Source organism: Oncorhynchus mykiss, chromosome 6, assembly GCF_013265735.2.
Source record: "Oncorhynchus mykiss isolate Arlee chromosome 6, USDA_OmykA_1.1, whole genome shotgun sequence".
In the NCBI taxonomy this organism is placed as follows: Eukaryota; Metazoa; Chordata; class Actinopteri; order Salmoniformes; family Salmonidae; genus Oncorhynchus; species Oncorhynchus mykiss.
The window spans coordinates 4,017,362-4,042,343 of record NC_048570.1 but is presented as its reverse complement, the minus strand read 5'-3'; the positions used below and the strand labels follow the sequence as shown (position 1 = coordinate 4,042,343).

The 24,982-nt window shown below is 40.2% G+C and overlaps 1 protein-coding gene across 1 annotated transcript in view; it reads right to left on the bottom strand.

Moving 5' to 3' along the window:
* Positions 1-9,449: 9,449 nt before the first annotated feature.
* The window catches only part of LOC110525164 (probable isoprenylcysteine alpha-carbonyl methylesterase ICME), a 36,762-nt gene continuing 21,229 nt past the window's right edge, over positions 9,450-24,982 (bottom strand). Inside the window, exons 5-9 of the mRNA XM_036979227.1 lie at positions 22,702-22,914; positions 22,497-22,580; positions 20,287-20,428; positions 15,095-15,257; positions 9,450-12,686 (exon numbers count right to left, since the gene is read on the bottom strand). Of these exons, the coding sequence (XP_036835122.1) occupies positions 12,443-12,686; positions 15,095-15,257; positions 20,287-20,428; positions 22,497-22,580; positions 22,702-22,914 (846 nt within the window). The 3' untranslated portion in view covers positions 9,450-12,442. The remainder of the gene's footprint in view (positions 12,687-15,094; positions 15,258-20,286; positions 20,429-22,496; positions 22,581-22,701; positions 22,915-24,982) is intronic.

Genomic DNA, 24,982 nt, shown 5'->3' with positions numbered 1-24,982 from the left:
CTGTTTATGTGAGCCAGGACGAGCCTTTCAAAGCACTTCATGGCTACTGATGTGAGTCCTATGGGGCGGTAATCATTTAGGCAGATTACCTTCGCATCCTTGGGCACGGGAACTATGGTGGTCTGCTTGAAACATATAGGTATTACAGACTCGGTCAGGGAGAGGTTGAAAATGTCAGTGAAGATACTTGCCAGTTGGTCTGTGGATGCTTTGAGTACACGTCCTGGTAATCCGTCTGGACCTGCGGCTTTGTGAATGTTGACCCGTTTAAAGGTCTTGCTCACATCGGCTACCGAGAGCGTTATCTCACTCGTCCAAAACAGCTGGTGCTCTCATGCATGTTCCAGTGTTGCTTGCCTTGAAGGGAGCATAAAAGGCATTTAGCTCGTCTGGTAGGCTCGCGTCACTGGGCAGATTGTAGCTGGTTCTCCCTTTGTAGTCTGTAATAGTTTTTTTTTTCTGCCACATCCGACGAGCGTTAGAGCTTAATCTTAATCCTGTATTGACGCTTTGCCTGTTTGATGCTTCATCTGAGAGCGTAACTGGATTTCTTATAAGCGTATGGATTAGTGTCCCGCTCCTTGAAAGCGGCAACTCTAGCCTTAAGCTTAATGCGCATGTTGCCTTTAGCCCATGGCTTCTCGTTGGCATACGTACGTACGGTGACTGTTGGGACGACGTCGTCGATGCACTTATTGATGAGTCATATGACCGAGGTGGTATACACCTCAATGCCATTGGATGAACACGGAAACCTATTCCAGTCTGTGTGTGTTTTTTCCCTCTAGTTGCAAATGTGACATGCTGGTAGAAATGAAGTCAAACGGATTAAAGTCCCCGGACACTAGGAGCCCCAATTCTGGATGAGCATTTTCTTGTTTGCTTATGGCCTTAAACAGCTCATTGAGTGCGGTCTTAGTGCCAGCATCAGTTTGTGGTGGTAAATAGACGGCTAGGAATAATATAGATGAGAACTCTCTCTGTAGGTACTCTACGTCAGGCGAGCAATACCTCGAGACTTCTTTAATATTAGACACTGCGCACCAGCTGTTATTGACAAGACACACACCCCATAAAACATACACCTCACAAAAGTTCCAAAGGAATAGAGACATTAAAAATGTCATATTATGGATATATACAGTGTTGTAATGATGTGTTGTAACAATATTCATGTGAAGAGGGGTTTGTTCTCCACCCACTTCATTTTATAGATAAATTATCTGCCATGAAAAATAAACAAATGAACAATTAGAGTTAAATCAGGGTCCATTTAACATAATATCAGAATCTTTTCAAATTAACAACGAAAGTAGTAGTTTATTTTCAAATAGAATCTAACTCACTCCAAAATCTTCTGACATAAGAACAGTCCCAAAATAAATGATCAAGAGTCTCTGGGTCACGACCACAGAATACACATTTTGTTATCGATAGCTATTTAGAATCGGTGTATTAAAAAAGGTCTTTACAGGGGCGCTTGACTGCTGTTGTTAGTACAGACCGCTCGAATCAACCATTTAAAGAAATGGGCGGGGCTAAAGCTTAAGAGGGTGTGAACAATGCTGAATGGGTGTAGACAAAGAATAGCTCTCCAGTAGGTGTACTGTACCGAAACATTGAAGGGCCATTTTCTCAAAAAATGGGGTTACAAGTTTATCAGCTTTCAATTCAGAATTACTTTCCCATTGTTCCTCAACTGAATTGTATGATGTACAATTTTCTAGTTCTGAGTTTCTACTTTAAAAAAATTTCAAATGTTGCCACATAAGACCGAATTGAGTCGATCGGTCACAAATGACAAATAAAACACACATACACAGACCTAATTGGTGGTAAACAGCGAGTATTTAATTTAAATTAAGAGAATAAGTACCGTCTTTATTGCATTTTTGTAACAGTTTATGTAAGAGTTATTCACACGTTTTTTTCCCCCACTGTTGTACTGAACACAAATATACAATGAACGTTCCGTCATCATCGTCACATATTGCACACTATTATACTGTAGTAATGCAGTCTAATACAAGACCACCAAAATAATCCAGGATTTCATTTTGATTGGTCCTTTAAAAAGAGTACAAAAGTCCACCCAGAGTTGGAGCACATCTCCACCACTCTGTACACAGACCTGCCTTGAAAATATATAAAAAAAAACATGTACAATGAACCGACACAGAAAGTCACTTGTGTTAATATGACACGCAACAAGTAACTAAACTTGCTGAAAATTACAATAATCATTAAAAATAAACAAAAACAAAACAATAATACAAATGTTTAAAACCCAGTAATAATATAATAATAATAATAACATAAATACTTTGAACAGTTCATATCACTCTGGAGGACAAATTCACCTTTTCTTTAAAATGATAGCCCAACAACAATAAAATTGCATTCGATAAAAATCATGATTCCTATTCATATCAACTTTTTTTTTTCTGTACATGAGACGGTATAAATAATGAACTCGGATTAATATAATAATAATAATCATCATCATCAATCTGGTTTGAAGTTGCTTAGTAACAGCCAACTCATGATGATGATTGCACGCTAGATACAGTACACACCACTAGAGTGATTTACCATTAGTAATAGGAGGAGGAGGAAAAGTCACACCGTGAACGATCATTGACCGCACTTGTGCAACAGCTCTTTAAAAAAAAGAGTGTTTTAACTTGTCAAAAGAGACTCAAAAAAAGTTTGAAAGAAAAATGTCAAATGACAACGTTTTTTCTAGTAAACAAAGCAGCACATTAATGCACTGTTGCCCACAGCATCACCGACGTTCGGAAGGATACAAGACCGAATAAACGAAGAGGGTTGACGACAATAAACTACGTTCTCACTTCGCGGTCTCCACACGTACACAGAGAAACCTGTCGCGCCTAATATTTTTCTAACGTAGCTAGCTGACGGCGTAAAGAGTGAAATGTGACCAACAAAAACAAGGAAAAAAATAAATAAACCGCTTTTCTTGTGACCAATGGTTTTCATGCTAGAAAAAACTACAGAGATGATCCTTGGTCAGTATAATATAATAATAAAAATATAAACGCAAACATGTAAAGAGTTGGTCCCACGTTTCATGAGCTGAAATAAAAGATCACATACATTTTTAATATGCGCACAAAAAGCTTATTTCTCAAAGATTTTGGGCACACATTTTTTTACATCCCTGTTAGTGAGCATTTCTCTTTTGCCAAGATAATCCATCCACCTGACAGGTGTGGCATATCAAGAAGCTGATTAAACAGCATGATCATTACACAGGTGCACCTTGTGCTGGGGACAATAAAAGGCTACTCTAAAATGTGTAGTTCTGTCACAACACAATGCCACAGATGTCTCAAGTTTTGAGGGAGCGTGCAAATTGGCATTCTGACTTCAGGAATGTCCACCAGAGCTGTTGCCACAGAATTTAATGTTCCGTTTCTCTACCAACGTCATTTCAGAGAATTTGGCAGTAAGTCCAACCGGTCTCACAACCGCAGACCACGTGTATGAAGACGTGTAGGCGATCTGTTTGCTGATGTCAGCGTTGTGAACAGAGTGCCCCATGGTGGCGGGTTACGGTATGGGGAAGGCATAAGCTACGGACAAACGAACACAATTGCATTTTATCGATGGCAATTTGAATGTACAAAAATAACGTGAGGAGATCCTGGGGCTCATTGTGAGACCAACAGATGCATTATCTGTACTCCCAGTCATGTGAAATCCATAGATTTTAGTCAATTCCACTCCGACATTCCACTCCGACATTGCTCAATCTAATATTTATATGTCTTAATTCCATTCTTTAACTTTTAGATTTGTGTGTATTGTTAGAGCTTCATCTGCTAAATAAGTGTTTGTAAAAATGTTATCTATCTATCTATCTATCTATCTATCTATCTATCTATCTATCTATCTATCTATCTATCTATCTATCTATCTATCTATCTATCTATCTATCTATCTATCTATCTATCTATCTATCTATCTATCTATCTAACTATCTATCTATCTATCTATCTATCTATCTATCTATCTATCTATCTATCTATCTATCTATCTATCTATCTATCTAGGTGATCAACAAATATATATATATATATATCTTGAGGTGATACTTGTATCCCCAAATGTTCCATTAACAACTGTACTACAGCCACTTCAGTTACTGGCTTTCATTTTAGCAGATTGTGAAACCATAGAAATAGGATAGTTTGTACTGGTGCTACTAGATAGGTCTGCTGGTTAACTGGGTCTGACTGGACAAAACATTAAGAACACCTTTCCATGACAGACTGACCAGTTGAATCCAGCTGAAGGGTATAATCCCCTATATTGATGTCACTTTTTAAACCCACTTAAAATCAGGGCAGATGAAGGGAAGGAGACGGGTTAAAGAAGGATTTTTAAGCCTGGAGACAATGGAGACATCGTTTGTGTATGTGTGCCATTCAGAGGGTGAACGGACAAGACAAAATATTTAAGTGTCTTTGAACGGGGGTATGGTAGTAGGTGCCAGACGCACCCGTTTGAGTGTGTCAAGAACTGCAATGCTGCTGGGTTTGTCACGCTCAACAGTTTCCCATGTGTATCAACAATGGTCCACCACCCAAAGGACATCCAGCCAACTTGACACAACTGTGAGAAGCATTGGCATCAACAATATAAATTAATGGTAAATAATGTTCAGGGGGAGGCAGGTAGCCTAGTGGTTAGAGGGGGGAGGCAGGTAGCCTAGTAGTTAGAGGGGGATGCAGGTAGCCTAGTGGTTAGAGGGGGAGGCAGGTAGCCTAGTGGTTAGAGGGGGGAGGCAGGTAGCCTAGTGGTTAGAGGGGGAGGCAGGTAGCCTAGTGGTTAGAGGGGGAGGAAGGTAGGCTAGTAGTTAGAGGGGGAGGCAGGTAGCCTAGTGGTTAGAGGGGGAGGCAGGTAGCCTAGTGGTTAGAGGGGGAGGCAGGTAGCCTAGTGGTTAGAGGGGGGAGGCAGGTAGCCTAGTGGTTAAAGGCAGGTAGCCTAGTGGTTAGAGGGGTAGGCAGGTAGCCTAGTGGTTAGAGGCAGGTAGCCTAGTGGTTAGAGGGGTAGGCAGGTAGCCTAGTGGTTAGAGGGGGGAGGCAGGTAGCCTAGTGGTTAAAGGCAGGTAGCCTAGTGGTTAGAGGGGGAGGCAGGTAGCCTAGTGGTTAGAGGGGGGAGGCAGGTAGCCTAGTGGTTAGAGGGGGGAGGCAGGTAGCCTAGTGGTTAGAGGGGGGAGGCAGGTAGCCTAGTGGTTAGAGGGGGGAGGCAGGTAGCCTAGTGGTTAGAGGGGGGAGGCAGGTAGCCTAGTGGTTAGAGCGCTGGACCCGTAACCAAAAGGTTGCTAGGTCAAATCCCTGAGCTGACAAGGTAAAAATATGTCGTTCTGCCCCAGAACAAGGCAGTTAACCCACTGTTCCTAGACCAGTTAACCCACTGTTCCTAGACCGTCATTGTAAATAAGAAAATGTTCTTAACTGACTTGACTAGTTAAATAAAAATGTATTGTGTCATATTTTTGTTATTTTAGAAATAACAAAATAAAATATATCTAAACACTCCAACATTGATGTGGATCACCCTTAACAATAACAGGGGAGGTTAGCATGTAATATCATAGCCCCAAGGCATGCTAACCTCTCACCATTACAATAACAGGGGAGGTTAGCATGTAATATCATAGCCCCAAGACAGGCCAAGCTCTCACCATTACCAATAACAGGGGAGGTTAGCATGTAATATCATAGCCCCAAGACAGACCAAGCTCTCACCATTACCAATAACAGGGGAGGTTAGCATGTTATATCATAGCCCCGAGACCGGCCACGCTCTCACCATTACCAATAACAGGGGAGGTTAGCATGTAATATCATAGCCCCAAGACAGGCCACGCTCTCACCATTACCAATAACAAGAGAGGTTAGCTTGTTATATCGTAGCCCCGAGACATGCTAACCTATCACCATTACCAATAACTGGGGAGGTTATTGGTAACCTAAAGCCTGACAACAGGGCTAAAGCCTGACAACAGGGCTAAAGTATATAACCTGACATCAGGGGGCTAAAGTACATAACCTGACAACAGGGCTAAAGCCTTACAACAGGGCTAAAGCCTGACATCAGGGCTAAAGTACATAACCTGACAACAGGGCTAAAGCCTGACAACAGGGCTAAAGCCTGACAACAGGGCTAAAGTACATAACCTGACAACTCTGATTTATTTGTATCAATTGATCTGTTATTTAATTAGAGAAGTCATAATGAGATTGACATCTCTTTCTCACGTGAGCCGTGAGCCCTATTGCCCAATAAGCTGTGGATGGTCAGTGGACCAATTCAATTTCCTGTGCTGCATGCCAAACTAACTCCACAGAAGGATGGCTAGTTAGATGTAATTAGTCTGTGTGTGTGTGTGTGTGTGTGTGTGTGTGTGTGTGTGTGTGTGTGTGTGTGTACCTCACACTCCCTGCATGGCTAATGTTAACACTGTAAGCATATTTACTCATTATTTTTAATGAGCTATTGCTTAACATTCTGGAACTGAGGCTCACGCACATTGCTGTGCTAGGACTTCCATCTTCAACTTTGGTGAGGCTTTTGGTCTTAGTCTTGGTAAACAAAGACACCAAAGGGTCTTGTGGTTCATCGTTTAAATTAATTTGGTTCAGTAATTTCATACTCAACAAGGTCCATCACTCTCACTTAGGTTTCGTACATCTGGACAATTAAAATGGGTCTAACTGTGTGTATACAGCGCCTTCGGGAAAGTATTCAGACCCCTTGACTTTTTCCACATTTTGTTACGTTACAGCCTAATTCTAAAATTGATAAATCGTTTCTTTCCCCTCATCAATCTACACACAATACCCCATAATGACATCACAATACCCCATAATGACATCACAATACCCCATAATGACATCACAATACCCCATAATGACATCACAATACCCCATAATGACAAAGGAAAAACAGATTCATAGAAATATAACATTTACACAAGTATGCAGACCTTTTACTGAGTACTTTGTTGAAGCACCTTTGGCAGCGATTACAGCATCGAGTCGTCTTGTGTATGACGCTACAAGCTTGGCACACCTGTATTTGGGGGGTTTCACCCATTCCTCTATGCAGATCCTCTCAAGCTCTGTCAGGTTGGATGGGGAGCATTACTGCACAGCTATTTTCAAGTCTCTCCAGAGATGTTTGATCAGGTTCAAGTTCGGTCTCTGGCTGGGCCACTCAAGGACATTGAGAGACTTGTCCTGAAGCCACTCCTGCGTTGTCTTGGCTGGGTGCTTAGGGTCATTGTCCTGTTGGAAGGTGAACCTTCGCCCCAGTCTGAGGTCCTGAGCACTCTGGAGAATGTTTTCATCAAGGATCTTTCTGTGCTTTGCTCCGTTCATCTTTCCCTTGATCCTGACTAGTCTCCCAGTCCCTGCCGCTGATAAACATCCACACAGCATGATGCTGCCACCGCCATACTCCACTGTAGGGATGGTGTCAGGTTTCCTCTAGACGTGACACTTCGCATTCAGGCCAAAGAGTTCAATCTTGGTTTCATCAGACCAGAGTGGGTTGTCATGTGTCTTTTACTGAGGAGTGGCTTCCATCAGGCCACTTTATCATAAAGGCCTGATTGGTAATGTGCTGCAGGGATGGTTGTCCTTCTGGAAGGTTCTCCCATCTCCACAGAGGAACTCTGGAGCTCTGTCAGAGTGACCATCAGGTTCATGGTCGCCTCCCTGACTAAGGCCCTTCTCCTCCGATTGCTCAGTTTGTCCGGGCAGCCAGCTCAAGGAAGAGTCTTGGTGGTTCCAAACTTCTTCCATGTAAGAATGATGGAGGCCACTGTGTTCTTGGGGACCTTCAGTGCTGCAGACATGTGTTGGTACCCTTCCCCAGATCTGTGCCTCGACACAATCCTGCCTCTGAGCTCTAAGGACAATATCTTTGACCTCATTACTTGGGTTTTTGCTCTGACATGCACTGCCAACGGTGGGACCTTACATAGACAGGTGTGTGCCTTTCCAAATCATGTCCAATCCATTGAATTTACCCTAGGTGGACTCCAATCAAGTTGAGACTGTAGATGGTAATGAGCTGTTAGCTAGATCTGGTGCAACGTATGACCTTTGAGATGTATGTTTTGTTGTTACATTGTCCTTGTTTTAAATAAACTTATTAAATCAATAAAATAATGAGTGTCCCTATAACTATAATTGACATGGCTAACACAGAGTGACTACAGTATAGTGTCCCTATAACTATAATTTACATGGCTAACAGAGTGACTACAGTATAGTGTCCCTCCCTATAACTGTGATTTACATGGCTAACACAGTGACTACAGTATAGTGTCCCTATAACTATAATTTACATGGCTAACACAGTGACTACAGTATAGTGTCCCTATAACTATAATTTACATGGCTAACAGAGTGACTACAGTATAGTGTCCCTCCCTATAACTGTGATTTACATGGCTAACACAGTGACTACAGTATAGTGTCCCTATAACTATAATTTACATGGCTAACACAGTGACTACAGTATAGTGTCCCTATAACTATAATTTACATGGCTAACAGAGTGACTACAGTATAGTGTCCCTCCCTATAACTGTGATTTACATGGCTAACACAGTGACTACAGTATAGTGTCCCTATAACTATAATTTACATGGCTAACACAGTGACTACAGTATAGTGTCCCTATAACTATAATTTACATGGCTAGCACAGAGTGACTACAGTATAGTGTCCCTATAACTATAATTTACATGGCTAACACAGTGACTACAGTATAGTGTCCCTATAACTATAATTTACATGGCTAGCACAGAGTGACTACAGTATAGTGTCCCTATAACTGTGATTTACATGGCTAACACAGTGACTACAGTATAGTGTCCCTATAACTGTGATTTACATGGCTAACACAGTGACTACAGTATAGTGTCCCTATAACTGTGATTTACATGGCTAACACAGTGACTACAGTATAGTGTCCCTATAAATGTGTCATTTACATGGCTAACACACAGTGACTACAGTATAGTGTCCCTATAACTATAATTTACATGGCTAGCACAGAGTGACTACAGTATAGTGTCCCTATAACTGTGATTTACATGGCTAACACAGTGACTACAGTATAGTGTCCCTATAACTGTGTAATTTACATGGCTAACACACAGTGACTACAGTATAGTGTCCCTATAACTATAATTTACATGGCTAACACAGAGTGACTACAGTATAGTGTCCCTATAACTGTGTAATTTACATGGCTAGCACAGAGTGACTACAGTATAGCTGCATATTGGCACACCATCTATTCTACTGTAAAACTATGAGAACCCATTGCCAACGAACAAATCATTTTGCAGTTATTTAAAAAAAATAATAAAAAATAATAATAATAATCCTTACAATGTATTTTACACGTGTTAATATTTTTTATTGAATCAATATGCATAACTATTAACAGCAGATATTCAACATGTTAAATACAGTAACAAGGTTTTTTGGGTCAATCCAGGAAGTACCCTGAAATTCCAATGACCTTCCATCAATCCTTTTGAATGGTTTACTTCCTGAATTGAAATGGAATTGACCCCAAACGCTGTAGAACAATGTACTGAATGCATTTTAATCAGATGTCCTATATAGTTGATGTCCTAACATTTAATTAAGCAAGATAATGTAATGTTCTCCTGGGTTGACCATAAACAAGATAATGTAATGTCCTTCCTAGGTTCCTGCCTTTCTAGGGAGTTTTTCCTAGCCACCGTGCTTCTACACCTGCATTGCTTGCTGTTTGGGGGTTTTAGGCTGGGTTTCTGTACAGCACTTTGAGATATCAGCTGATGTACGAAGGGCTATATAAATACATTTGATTTGATTTGATGTGCCCTGGTTTGACCATATTAATGCAGCAGGTTATCAGTAGAAAATATACAATAGAACTGCTATCAGTCTCTGTCCCAACCGTACCCTATTCCCTATGTAGTGCACTGCCCATAGGACTCTGATCAAATGTAGTGCACCAAGTAGGGAATTAGGGTGCCATTTAGGGTTCCACATGGTACACATAATACTGGCTATATAAGGGCGTGGCCAAACTGATCCGTGGAGAACGGAAACAGAATTAGAAGGGATTTATTTTGGTCCGTGCAGAGTGTGTCTGATTGGCCAACGTCTCCATCGACCAATCAAAAAGTTAAACTCATCTGAAACTTTTCTGTCCATGAAAATGGATGGGACGTTGACGGTAGACGTTGACGGTAGACGTTGACGGTAGACGTTGACAGTACGACTCCGAATTGGAAATCATGGATACGTCATATAACGATATTTCTATAAAGGCTGAGTCTGGATATACTGTATACTGGGCCCTCTAGGATAGCTCACAGGCATCCTAGATAAACCAATATTCTCATACACCAGACTTACTGTAGGTCAAATATGTCAAATGCATGTTTAGTTTGCCTGGTATCTCTCCTTCATCAGATCCAGCAGCTATTATATTAAAATATCATTCAGTCTGTTTACGATCAGGGAATTATCATAAATATCATTCAGTCTGTTTACGATCAGGGAATTATCATGAATATCATTCAGTCTGTTTACGATCAGGGAATTATCATGAATATCATTCAGTCTGTTTACGATCAGGGAACTATCAGAAATATCATTCAGTCTGTTTACGATCAGGGAACTATCAGAAATATCATTCAGTCTGTTTACGATCAGGGAATTATCATGAATATCATTCAGTCTGTTATGATCAGGGAATTATCATAAATATCATTCAGTCTGTTATGATCAGGGTACTATCATGAATATCATTCAGTCTGTTATGATCAGGGAATTATCATGAATATCATTCAGTCTGTTATGATCAGGGAACTACCATGAATATCATTCAGTCTGTTTACGATCAGGGAACTATCATGAATATCATTCAGTCTGTTTACGATCAGGGAACTACCATGAATATCATTCAGTCTGTTTACGATCAGGGAACTATCAGAAATATCATTCAGTCTGTTTACGATCAGGGAACTATCATGAATATCATTCAGTCTGTTTACGATCAGGGAACTATCATGAATATCATTCAGTCTGTTTACGATCAGGGAACTATCATGAATATCATTCAGTCTGTTTACGATCAGGGAACTACCATGAATATCATTCAGTCTGTTTACGATCAGGGAACTATCAGAAATATCATTCAGTCTGTTTACGATCAGGGAATTATCATGAATATCATTCAGTCTGTTATGATCAGGGAATTATCAGAAACATCATTCAGTCTGTTATGATCAGGGAATTATCAGAAATATCATTCAGTCTGTTATGATCAGGGAACTATCAGAAATATCATTCAGTCTGTTATGATCAGGGTACTATCATGAATATCATTCAGTCTGTTTACGATCAGGGAACTATCAGAAATATCATTCAGTCTGTTATGATCAGGGAATTATCATAAATATCATTCAGTCTGTTATGATCAGGGTACTATCATGAATATCATTCAGTCTGTTATGATCAGGGAATTATCATGAATATCATTCAGTCTGTTATGATCAGGGAACTACCATGAATATCATTCAGTCTGTTTACGATCAGGGAACTATCATGAATATCATTCAGTCTGTTTACGATCAGGGAACTATCAGAAATATCATTCAGTCTGTTATGATCAGGGTACTATCATGAATATCATTCAGTCTGTTTACGATCAGGGAACTATCAGAAATATCATTCAGTCTGTTTACGATCAGGGAATTATCATGAATATCATTCAGTCTGTCATGATCAGGGAATTATCAGAAATATCATTCAGTCTGTTATGATCAGGGTACTATCAGAAATATCACTCAGTCTGTTTACGATCAGGGAACTATCAGAAATATCACTCAGTCTGTTTACGATCAGGGAACTATCAGAAATATCACTCAGTCTGTTTACGATCAGGGAACTATCATAAATATCATTCAGTCTGTTATGATCAGGGAATTATCAGAAATATCATTCAGTCTGTTTACGATCAGGGAACTATCATAAATATCATTCAGTCTGTTATGATCAGGGAATTATCAGAAATATCATTCAGTCTGTTTACGATCAGGGAACTATCATAAATATCATTCAGTCTGTTTACAATCGCAGGAACTATCATCAATCACACAGTAAAACACCAGAGGAAGAAGAGGAATCATTACTGAGATTAAAACAGAGCGATAAAACTGCTAAATGTTTTTAAGTCAAAAAGGTTCAATCCTGTAAGTTCAAGGTATAATAATGCACTGAAAAAGATGTAAACGAAGAATTGTGGCACATCATGAATGATTGAATGGATAATGTATTGAAGTTAAGTTAGTTTCCTTGTTGTGCAGAAGACCGGTCTAGAAGAACGCTCAGCAGTGACAGACCTGACCTATGAACTTGCTGTACTCCTGTTTGATGCAGCTGTACACTGTGTTGTAGAAGTGCCTGTCTGTCGCCATGAGATCGGTGACAATCTCGGTGTGGTCCATTTTAGGCATGAGGTACAGGGACACCTTGATCGAAAGGGAGGTGAGCAGCTCAGAGAACCGCTGGGAAGATGCCACCGGAACTATGATGTCACGCGTTCCGTGCAGCAAGCAGAAAGGTGGCAATCTGTTAGAACAGGGAAAGAAATGTAAAAAAAGTTGAGATATTACACCGAGTATACAAAACATTAAGAACACCTGCTCTTTCCATGACATAGACTGACCAGGTGAATCCAGGTGAAAGTTATGATCCCTTATTCATGTCACTTGTTAAATCCACTTCAAATCAGTGTAGATGAAGGGGAGGAGACAGGTTAAAGAAGGATTTTTTTAAGCCTTGAGACAATTGAGACATGGATTGTGTATGTGTGTCATTCAGAGGGTGAATGGGAAAGACAAAATATGCCTTTGAACGGGGTATAGTCGTAGGTGCCAGGCGCAGCAGTTTGTGTCAACAACTGCAACGCTGTCTGGTTTTTCACACTCAACAGTATCCCGTGTGTATCAAGAAGGGTCCACCACCCACCCATTTTTTTGCAAATACCTTATTTACATAAGTATTCAGACCCTTCGCTATGGGACTCGAAATTGAGCTCAGACGCATCCTGTTTCCGTTGATCATCCTTGAGTTGTTTCAACAACTTGATTGGAGTCCACCTGTGGTAAATTCAGTTGATTGGATATGATTTGGAAAGACTCACACCTGTCTATACAAGCTCCCACAGTTGACAGTGCATGTCAGAGCAAAAACCAAGCTATGAGGTCAAAGGAATTGTCCGTAGTGATCCGAGACTTATTTCCGAGGATTATTTTGAGGCACAGATCTGGGGAAGAGTACAAAAAAAAGTATGCAGCATTGAAGGTCCCCAAGAACACAGTGGCCTCCATCATTCTTGAATGGAAGAAGTTTGGAACCACCAACACTCTTCCTAGAGCTGGCCACCCGGCAAAGTACAGAGAGGTCCTTGATGAAAACCTGCTCCAGAGCACTCAGGACCTCAGGCTGGGGGTGAAGGTTCACCTTCCAACAGCACAACAACCCCAAGCACACAGCCAAGACAATGCACGAGTGGCTTCGGGACAAGTCTCTGAATGTCCTTGAGTGGCCCATCTTGAACCCGATCTCTGACAGAGATCTGAAAATCGCTGTGCAGCAACGCTCCCCATCCAACCTGACAGAGCTTGAGAGGATCTGCAGAGAAGAATGGGAGAAACTCCCCAAATAGAGGTGTGCCAAGCTTGTAGCATCAAACCCAAGAAGACTGGAGGCTGTAGTCACTGCCAAACGTGCTTCAACAAAGTACTGAGAAAAGGGTCTGAATAATTATGTAAATGTAATATTTCAGTTGTTTGTTTTTAATACATTTTATCCATTTTCAATACATTTCTAAAAACCTGTTTTTGCTTTATCATTATGGTGTAATGTGTGTAGACTGATGAGAGAAAATTAACAATTGAATCCATTTTTTAGAATGAGTCTGTAACAAAATGTGTAAAAAAAATCCAAGGGGTCTGAATACTTTCTGAATGCACTGTATATAAACCCACTGCCGAATGGGGGGGAAGAACGAAAATAATGATTTCTAAAAAACAAATAAAGGTAGACTAAATGCTAGAAAGTCATATTACCCCTTTCCGCTCCCCTAATAAGTCATATTTCCTCTTTCCGTTCCCCTAATAAGTCATATTTCCTCTTTCCGTTCCCCTAATAAGTCATATTTCCTCTTTCCGTTCCCCTAATAAGTCATATTTCCTCTTTCCGTTCCCCTAATAAGTCATATTTCCTCTTTCCGTTCCCCTAATAAGTCATATTTCCTCTTTCCGTTCCCCTAATAAGTCATATTTCCTCTTTCGGTTCCCCTAATAAGTCATATTTCCTCTTTCCGTTCCCCTAATAAGTCAATTTCCTCTTTCCGCTCCCCTAATAAGTCATATTTCCTCTTTCCGTTCCCCTAATAAGTCAATTTCCTCTTTCCGTTCCCCTAATAAGTCATATTTCCTCTTTCCGCTCCCCTAATAAGTCATATTTCCTCTTTCCGTTCCCCTAATAAGTCATATTTCCTCTTTCCGTTCCCCTAATAAGTCATATTTCCTCTTTCCGTTCCCCTAATAAGTCATATTTCCTCTTTCCGTTCCCCTAATAAGTCATATTTCCTCTTTCCGTTCCCCTAATAAGTCATATTTCCTCTTTCCGTTCCCCTAATAAGTCATATTTCCTCTTTCCGTTCCCCTAATAAGTCATATTTCCTCCTTCCGCTCCCCTAATAAGTCATATGTCCTCTTTCCGTTCTCCTAATAAGTCATATTTCCTCTTTCCGTTCCCCTAATAAGTCATATTTCCTCTTTCCGTTCCCCTAATAAGTCATATTTCCTCTTTCCGTTCCCCTAATAAGTCTTATTTCCTCTTTCCGTTCCCCTAATAAGTCATATTTCCGTTCCCCAATTTGTTCTTCAACGGTGTATTTAAACACAAAGTATCATCAGAACCCAGACGAGATCGTATCAACTTTATCGTCAATTTCAGTACAACAATACCTTTTCAGTTGCTCCTCGCTGAATTTCTTCAGTAGGTGTGTGGGTGAATAATAAGGGAAGTTCTCCAGTCCATTCATGGCTTTGTGCATCGTAGAGACATACTCCACAGCTCTCATCTGTTCATGCTCGTAGTGGTCCACGATGTTGTACACTCCACTTAAACCTGTACAGACAACAAAACACTATGTCAGAAACAAAAGTCACGGAACTTTAATTAATCTTAATGTATTTATATATATCTTCATTTCATTTTCAACGCTATAGAATAATAGTGAAGACATCAACACTATTAAATAACACACATGGAATCATGTAGTAACCAAAAAAAAAGTGTTAAACAAATCCAAATATATTTTATATTTGAGATTCTTCTAAGTAGCCATCCTTTGCCTTGATGACAGCTTTGAACAACCAGCTTCATGAGGAATGTTAAAAGTTAATTTGTGGATTTTTTTTCTTCCCTTGATGCGTTTGAGCCAAACAATCGTGCTGTGACAAGGTGTAACGATGTGCGCCGAGTCGGGATCAAGTTCAGGGAGTGAGTGTTTTAATAAATAAACATAACACAAAAACAGAAACCGTGGATGGATGGCGGCTTTCACGACAAAACTGAAAGGCCGAATCACAGCATTTAAAGAGGTCTGGGCTGAATATAAACAGTGTAGTTACAAGCAAAATGCCGGTAAAAAGACAAGGTGGAGTGGCAATTCAACGGCTCAGACACGAGATGTATGTGGCAGCGCCTACAGGAAATCAAGGACTACAAAAAGAAAACCAGCCACGTCACGGACACCGACGTCTTGCTTCCAGACAAACTAAACACCTTCTTTGCCCGCTTTCAGGATAATACAGTGCCACCGTCGCGGCCCGCTAACTAGGACTGCGTCCCCTCTCCTTCTCCATGGCTGACGTGAGTAAGACATTTAAACGTGTTAACCCTCGTAAGGCTGTCGGCCCAGACAGCATCCCTAGCTGCTTCCTCTGAGAATACGCAAACCAGCTGGCTGGTGTGTTTACGGACATATTCAATCGCTCTCTATCCCAGTCTGTTGTCCCCACATTCTTCAAGATGGCCACCATTGTTCCTGTTCCCAAGAAAGCTAAGATAACTGAACTAAATGACTACCGCTCCATAGCACTCACTTCTGTCATCTTGAAGTGCTTTGAGAAACTAGTCAAGGATCATATCACCTCCACCTTACCGGCCACCCTAGTTTGCATACCGCCCCAACAGGTTCACAGACGACGCAATCGCCATCATACTGGACACTGCCCTGTTCCATCTGGACAAGAGGAATACCTATGTAAGAGTGCTGTTCATTGACTACAGCTCAGCATTCAACACCACAGAACCCTCCAAGCTCAACATCAAGCTGGAGGCCCTGGGTCTCAACCTCGCCATGTGAAATTGGGTCCTGGACTTTCTGACGGGCCGTCCTCAGGTGGTAAAGGTAGGAAACAACATCTCCACTTCGCTGACCCTCAACACTGGGGCCACAGAAGGGTGCGTGCTCAGCCCCCTCCTGTACTCCCTGTTCACCCACGGCTGGGTGGCCATGTACGCCTCCAAACTCAATCATCAAGTTTGCAGACGACACAACAGTAGTGGGCTTGATTACCAAGGTGAAGCTGGTTGAGAGAAATGCCAAGAGTGTACAAAGCTGTCATCAAGGCAAAGGGTGGCTACTTTGAAGAATCTAAAATATATTTTGATTTGCTTAACACATTTTTGTTTACTACATGATTCCATATGTGTTATTTAATAGTTTTGATGTCTTCAATATTATTCTATAATGTAGAGAATAGTCAATTTAAAGAAAAACCCTTGAATGAGTCGGTGTGTCCAAATGTTTGACTGGTACTGTGTGTGTATTAAATATATATATATATATATATATATATATATATATATATATATATATATATATATATATATATATAGCAAACTTTATACATTCATTTAGGTCAATTGTACATCCAATTAGGTCAATATTGTATGTTTATAAAGATCTATAAACATGTTATAGACATATATGCCATGTTATAAACATATAAGCTATGCAATAAAAATCTATAAACCACATATTGACCTGTTACCACATATTGACCTGTATCTATAAACCACATATTGACCTGTATCTATAAACCACATATTGACCTGTATCTATAAACCACATATTGACCTGTATCTATAAACCACATATTGACCTGTTACCACATATTGACCTGTAACTATAAACCACATATTGACCTGTAACTATAAACCACATATTGACCTGTATCTATAAACCACATATTGACCTGTATCTATAAACCACATATTGACCTGTAACTATAAACCACATATTGACCTGTATCTATAAACCACATATTGACCTGTTACCACATATAGACCTGTATCTATAAACCACATATTGACCTGTATCTATAAACCACATATTGACCTGTTACCACATATAGACCTGTATCTATAAACCACATATTGACCTGTATCTATAAACCACATATTGACCTGTATCTATAAACCACATATTGACCTGTATCTATAAACCACATATTGACCTGTTACCACATATTGACCTGTATCTATAAACCACATATTGACCTGTAACTATAAACCACATATTGACCTGTTACCACATATTGACCTGTAACTATAAACCACGTATTGACCTGTAACGATAAACCACATATTGACCTGTAACTATAAACCACATATTGACCTGTATCTATAAACCACATATTGACCTGTATCTATAAACCACATATTGACCTGTATCTATAAACCACATATTGACCTGTAACGATAAACCACATATTGACCTGTAACTATAAACCACATATTGACCTGTAACTATAAACCACATATTGACCTGTTACCACATATTGACCTGTATCTATAAACCACATATTGACCTGTATCTATAAACCACATATAGACCTGTAACTATAAACCACATATTGACCTGTATCTATAAACCACATATTGACCTGTATCTATAAACCACATATTGACCTGTATCTATAAACCACATATTGACCTGTATCTATAAACCACATATTGACCTGTATCTATAAACCACATATTGACCTGTATCTATAAACCACGTATTGACCTGTATCTATAAACCACATATTGACCTGTATCTATAAACCACATATTGACCTGTATCTATAAACCACATATTGACCTGTATCTATAAACCACATATTGACCTGTATCTATAAACCACATATTGACCTGTATCTATAAACCACATATTGACCTGTAACGATAAACCACATATTGACCTGTAACTATAAACCACATATTGACCTGTAACGATAAACCACATATTGACCTGTAACTATAAACCACATATTGACCTGTAACTATAAACCACATATTGACCTGTTACCACATATTGACCTGTATCTATAAACCACATATTGACCTGTATCTATAAACCACATATAGACCTGTAACTATAAACCACATATTGACCTGTATCTATAAACCACATATTGACCTGTATCTATAAACCACATATTGACCTGTATCTATAAACCACATATTGACCTGTATCTATAAACCACATATTGACCTGTATCTATAAACCACATATTGACCTGTATCTATAAACCACGTATTGACCTGTATCTATAAACCACATATTGACCTGTATCTATAAACCACATATTGACCTGTATCTATAAACCACATATAGACCTGTAACTATAAACCACATATTGACCTGTATCTATAAACCACATATTGACCTGTATCTATAAACCACATATTGACCTGTATCTATAAACCACATATTGACCTGTATCTATAAACCACGTATTGACCTGTATCTATAAACCACATATTGACCTGTTACCACATATTGACCTGTATCTATAAACCACATATTGACCTGTAACTATAAACCACATATTGACCTGTATCTATAAACCACGTATTGACCTGTATCTATAAACCACATATTGACCTGTATCTATAAACCACATATTGACCTGTAACTATAAACCACATATTGACCTGTATCTATAAACCACATATTGACCTGTATCTATAAACCACATATTGACCTGTAACTATAAACCACATATTGACCTGTTACCACATATTGACCTGTATCTATAAACCACATATTGACCTGTAACTATAAACCACATATTGACCTGTATCTATAAACCACATATTGACCTGTATCTATAAACCACATATTGACCTGTATCTATAAACCACATATTGACCTGTATCTATAAACCACATATTGACCTGTAGCTATAAACCACATATTGACCTGTATCTATAAACCACATATTGACCTGTATCTATAAACCACATATTGACCTGTATCTATAAACCACATATTGACCTGTATCTATAAACCACATATTGACCTGTATCTATAAACCACATATTGACCTGTATCTATAAACCACATATTGACCTGTATCTATAAACCACATATTGACCTGTATCTATAAACCACATATTGACCTGTATCTATAAACCACATATTGACCCGTATCTATAAACCACATATTGACCTGTATCTATAAACCACATATTGACCTGTATCTATAAACCACATATTGACCTGTATCTATAAACCACATATTGACCTGTATCTATAAACCACATATTGACCTGTAACTATAAACCACATATTGACCTGTATCTATAAACCACATATTGACCTGTTACCACATATTGACCTGTATCTATAAACCACATATTGACCTGTATCTATAAACCACATATTGACCTGTATCTATAAACCACATATTGACCTGTTACCACATATTGACCTGTATCTATAAACCACATATTGACCTGTAACTATAAACCACATATTGACCTGTATCTATAAACCACATATTGACCTGTATCTATAAACCACATATTGACCTGTAACTATAATCCACATATTGACCTGTATCTATAAACCACATATTGACCTGTATCTATAAACCACATATTGACCTGTTACCACATATTGACCTGTATCTATAAACCACATATTGACCTGTATCTATAAACCACATATTGACCTGTATCTATAAACCACGTATTGACCTGTAACTATAAACCACATATTGACCTGTTACCACATATTGACCTGTATCTATAAACCACATATTGACCTGTATCTATAAACCACATATTGACCTGTATCTATAAACCACATATTGACCTGTAACTCCTCTGATTGCCATGGTGATCTCTGTCTGCTTCTTGGCTTCTATAAAGAGCTCGTCTCGTCCCTCGACCATGAACAGCACGGTTAGAGCTGCTAGGTGAGCCCCAGCGGAGTGACCGATTAACACAATGTTATCCTGCACAGACAACATAGTGGATATCAATACCTGTTAACTGTTTATTACCCACTTTACAAACTAAAAATTAACAGTTTATGAACGACTAACACAATGTTATCCTGCACAGACAACAGGTAGGCACAGGGGGGTGAATATCAACCAATGTGTTATAACAGCTTATTACACCTTTATAAACTATATACAGTGGGGCAAAAAAGTATTTAGTCAGCCACCAATTGTGCAAGTTCTCCCACTTAAAAAGATGAGAGAGGCCTGTAATGTTCATCATAGGTACACTTCAATTATGACAGACAAAATGAGAAGAAAAAAAATCCAGAAAATCACATTGTAGGATTTTTTATGAATTTATTTGCAAATTATGGTGGAAAATAAGTATTTGGTCACCTACAAACAAGCAAGATTTATGGCTCTCACAGACCTGTAACTTCTTCTATAAGAGGCTCCTCTGTCCTCCACTTGTTACCTGCATTAATGGCACCTGTTTGAACTTGTTATCAGTATAAAATACACCTGTCCACAGCCTCAAACAGTCACACTCCAAACTCCACTATGGCCAAGACCAAAGAGCTGTCAAAGGACACCAGAAACAAAATTGTAGACCTGCACCAGGCTGGGAAGACTGAATCTGCAATAGGTAAGCAGCTTGGTTTGAAGAAATCAACTCTGGGAGCAATTATTAGGAAATGGAAGACATACAAGACCACTGATAATCTCCCTCGATCTGCGGCTCCACGCAAGATCTCACCCCGTGGGGTCAAAATGATCACAAGAACGGTGAGCAATTACCCCAGAACCACACGGGGGACCTAGTGAATGACCTGCAGAGAGCTGGGACCAAAGTAACAAAGCCTACCATCAGTAACACACTACGCCGCCAGGGACTTAAATCCTGCAGGGGCAGACGTGTCCCCCTGCTTAAGCCAGTACATGTCCAGGCCCATCTGAAGTTTGCTAGAGAGCATTTGGATGATCCAGAAGAAGATTGGGAGAATGTCATATGGTCAGATGAAACCAAAATATTACTTTTTGGTAAAAACTCAACTCGTCGTGTTTGGAGGACAAAGAATGCTGAGTTGCATCTAATTAACACCATACCTACAGTGAAGCATGGGGGTGGAAACATCATGCTTTGGGGCTGTTTTTCTGTAAAGGGACCAGGATGACTGATCCGTGTAAAGGAAAGAATGAATGGGGCCATGTATCGTGAGATTTTGAGTGAAAACCTCCTTCCATCAGCAAGGGCATTGAAGATGAAACGTGGCTGGGTCTTTCAGCATGACAATGATCCCAAACACACCGCCCGGGCAACGAAGGAGTGGCTTCGTAAGAAGCATTTCAAGGTCCTGGAGTGGCCAAGCCAGTCTCCAGATCTCAACCCCATAGAACATTTTTGGAGGGAGTTGAAAGTCCGTGTTGCCCAGCAACAGCCCCAAAACATCACTGCTCTAGAGGAGATCTGCATGGAGGAATGGGCCAAAATACCAGCAACAGTGTGTAAAAACCTTGTGAAGACTTACAGAAAACGTTTGACCTCTGTCATTGCCATCAAAGGGTATATAACAAAGTATTGAGATAAACTTTTGTTATTGACCAAATACTTATTTTCCACCATAATTTGCAAATAAATTCATTCAAAATCCTACAATGTGATTTTCTGGATTTTTTTCCCTAATTTTGTCTGTCATAGTTGAAGTGGACCTAGGATGAAAATTACAGGCCTCTCTCATCTTTTTAAGTGGGAGAACTTGCACAATTGGTGGCTGACTAAATACTTTTTTTACCCCACTGTATTAACTTACAGGTTAGTGTTTATTAACCTTATAAAGGGTATTTTAACACTATACTGTCCTGTGAATAGACAACAGACACAGGAGGGTGTATATAAACATTGCATTTATGAATAATCTTCAGTTAAGGGCCTTATAAAAACGTAACATCCCATTGACGTCAATGCATTAAAGTGAAAATGCCGAATAAATAAGTTTGAATAGGCCTCCGTGATACACACCAACGTGTTACACTGTAATTGTTAAACCTGAATTCATCTACTGTTTGCATCGCTTACTTTGTCAAAGTTGAACTTATGGCCGTTCTCCCTCGCCCAAACGAGACAGTCGGCGATATCTTGAACCATACACAAAACATTACCCTGGAAAGAAGATTAAAGTCAAATTCGATGTGTACGCTCGCTCACTGAATATGACAGCGACTGTGTCCTTTAAAAAAAAATTGTTTCAGCTCTATTGTTATGGTCGTGGAGGGAGTCTTACCTTCGGGTAGGTGGAATAGTCCGGACAGATCACCGTTGCGCTGAGCTCCTTAGCCATCTGCATGGCCAGTAGACAGTATATGGACCTCTCCCCTGAACCCCAGCCTCCCCCGTATATAAACACTACCACGGGCACCTGCTCACTGCCTGGCTGGGCCACTGTGGGAGAATAGTACAAGTCCAGCCGGTTGCTACGACGACCAAACGTGATGCCCTTAAGAAAGACGAGAGGAGGGAGAAGAAGAAGAAGAAGAAGTGACGCTTTCACATTCAGTTATGATGAGGTACATAGCTCCTATTATCACCACAGTCAGCTCCTATTATCACCACAGTCAGCTCCTATTATCACCACAGTCAGCTCCTATTATCACCACAGTCAGCTCCTATTATCACCACAGTCAGCTCCTATTATCACCACAGCCAGCTCCTATTATCACCACAGTCAGCTCCTATTATCACCACAGTCAGCTCCTATTATCACCACAGTCAGCTCCTATTATCACCACAGTCAGATCCTATTATCACCACAGTCAGCTCCTATTATCACCACAGTCAGATCCTATTATCACCACAGTCAGCTCCTATTATCACCACAGTCAGATCCTATTATCACCACAGTCAGCTCCTATTATCACCACAGTCAGCTCCTATTATCACCACAGTCAGATCCTATTATCACCACAGTCAGCTCCTATTATCACCACAGTCAGATCCTATTATCACCACAGTCAGCTCCTATTATCACCACAGCCAGCTCCTATTATCACCACAGTCAGCTCCTATTATCACCACAGCCAGCTCCTATTATCACCACAGTCAGCTCCTATTATCACCACAGCCAGCTCCTATTATCACCACAGTCAGCTCCTATTATCACCACAGTCAGCTCCTATTATCACCACAGTCAGCTCCTATTATCACCACAGTCAGCTCCTATTATCACCACAGTCAGCTCCTATTATCACCACAGTCAACTCCTATTATCACCACACTCAGCTCCTATTATCACCACAGTCAGCTCCTATTATCACCACAGTCAGCTCCTATTATCACCACAGTCAACTCCTATTATCACCACAGCCAGCTCCTATTATCACCACAGTCAGCTCCTATTATCACCACACTCAGCTCCTATTATCACCACAGTCAGCTCCTATTATCACCACAGTCAGCTCCTATTATCACCACACTCAGCTCCTATTATCACCACAGTCAACTCCTATTATCACCACAGTCAGCTCCTATTATCACCACAGTCAACTCCTATTATCACCACACTCAGCTCCTATTATCACCACAGTCAGCTCCTATTATCACCACAGTCAGCTCCTATTATCACCACAGTCAACTCCTATTATCACCACAGCCAGCTCCTATTATCACCACAGTCAGCTCCTATTATCACCACACTCAGCTCCTATTATCACCACAGTCAGCTCCTATTATCACCACAGTCAGCTCCTATTATCACCACACTCAGCTCCTATTATCACCACAGTCAACTCCTATTATCACCACAGTCAGCTCCTATTATCACCACAGTCAGCTCCTATTATCACTACAGTCAGCTCCTATTATCACCACAGTCAGCTCCTATTATCGCTACAGTCAGCACCTATTATCACCATAGTCAGCTCCTAATATCACCACAGTCAGCTCCTATTATCACCACAGTCAGCTCCTATTATCACCACAGTCAGCTCCTATTATCACCACAGTCAGATCCTATTATCACCACAGTCAGCTCCTATTATCACCACAGTCAGCTCCTATTATCACCACAGTCAGCTCCTATTACCACCACAGTCAGATCCTATTATCACCACAGTCAGCTCCTATTATCACCACAGTCAGCTCCTATTACCACCACAGTCAGCTCCTATTATCACTACAGTCAGCTCCTATTATCACCACAGTCAGCTCCTATTATCGCTACAGTCAGCTCCTATTATCACCACAGTCAGCTCCTAATATCACCACAGTCAGCTCCTATTATCACCACAGTCAGCTCCTATTATCACCACAGTCAGCTCCTATTATCACCACAGTCAGCTCCTATTATCACCACAGTCAGCTCCTATTATCACCACAGTCAGCTCCTAATATCACCACAGTCAGCTCCTATTATCACCACAGTCAGCTCCTATTATCACCACAGTCAGCTCCTATTATCACCACAGTCAGCTATGCTAAATCTGCATAATCAGAAAAGAAACAACTATAATCATCCTCTACCACTATTCCTAGAGAAAATATTTTTGGGACAGATCACCGGACAGATC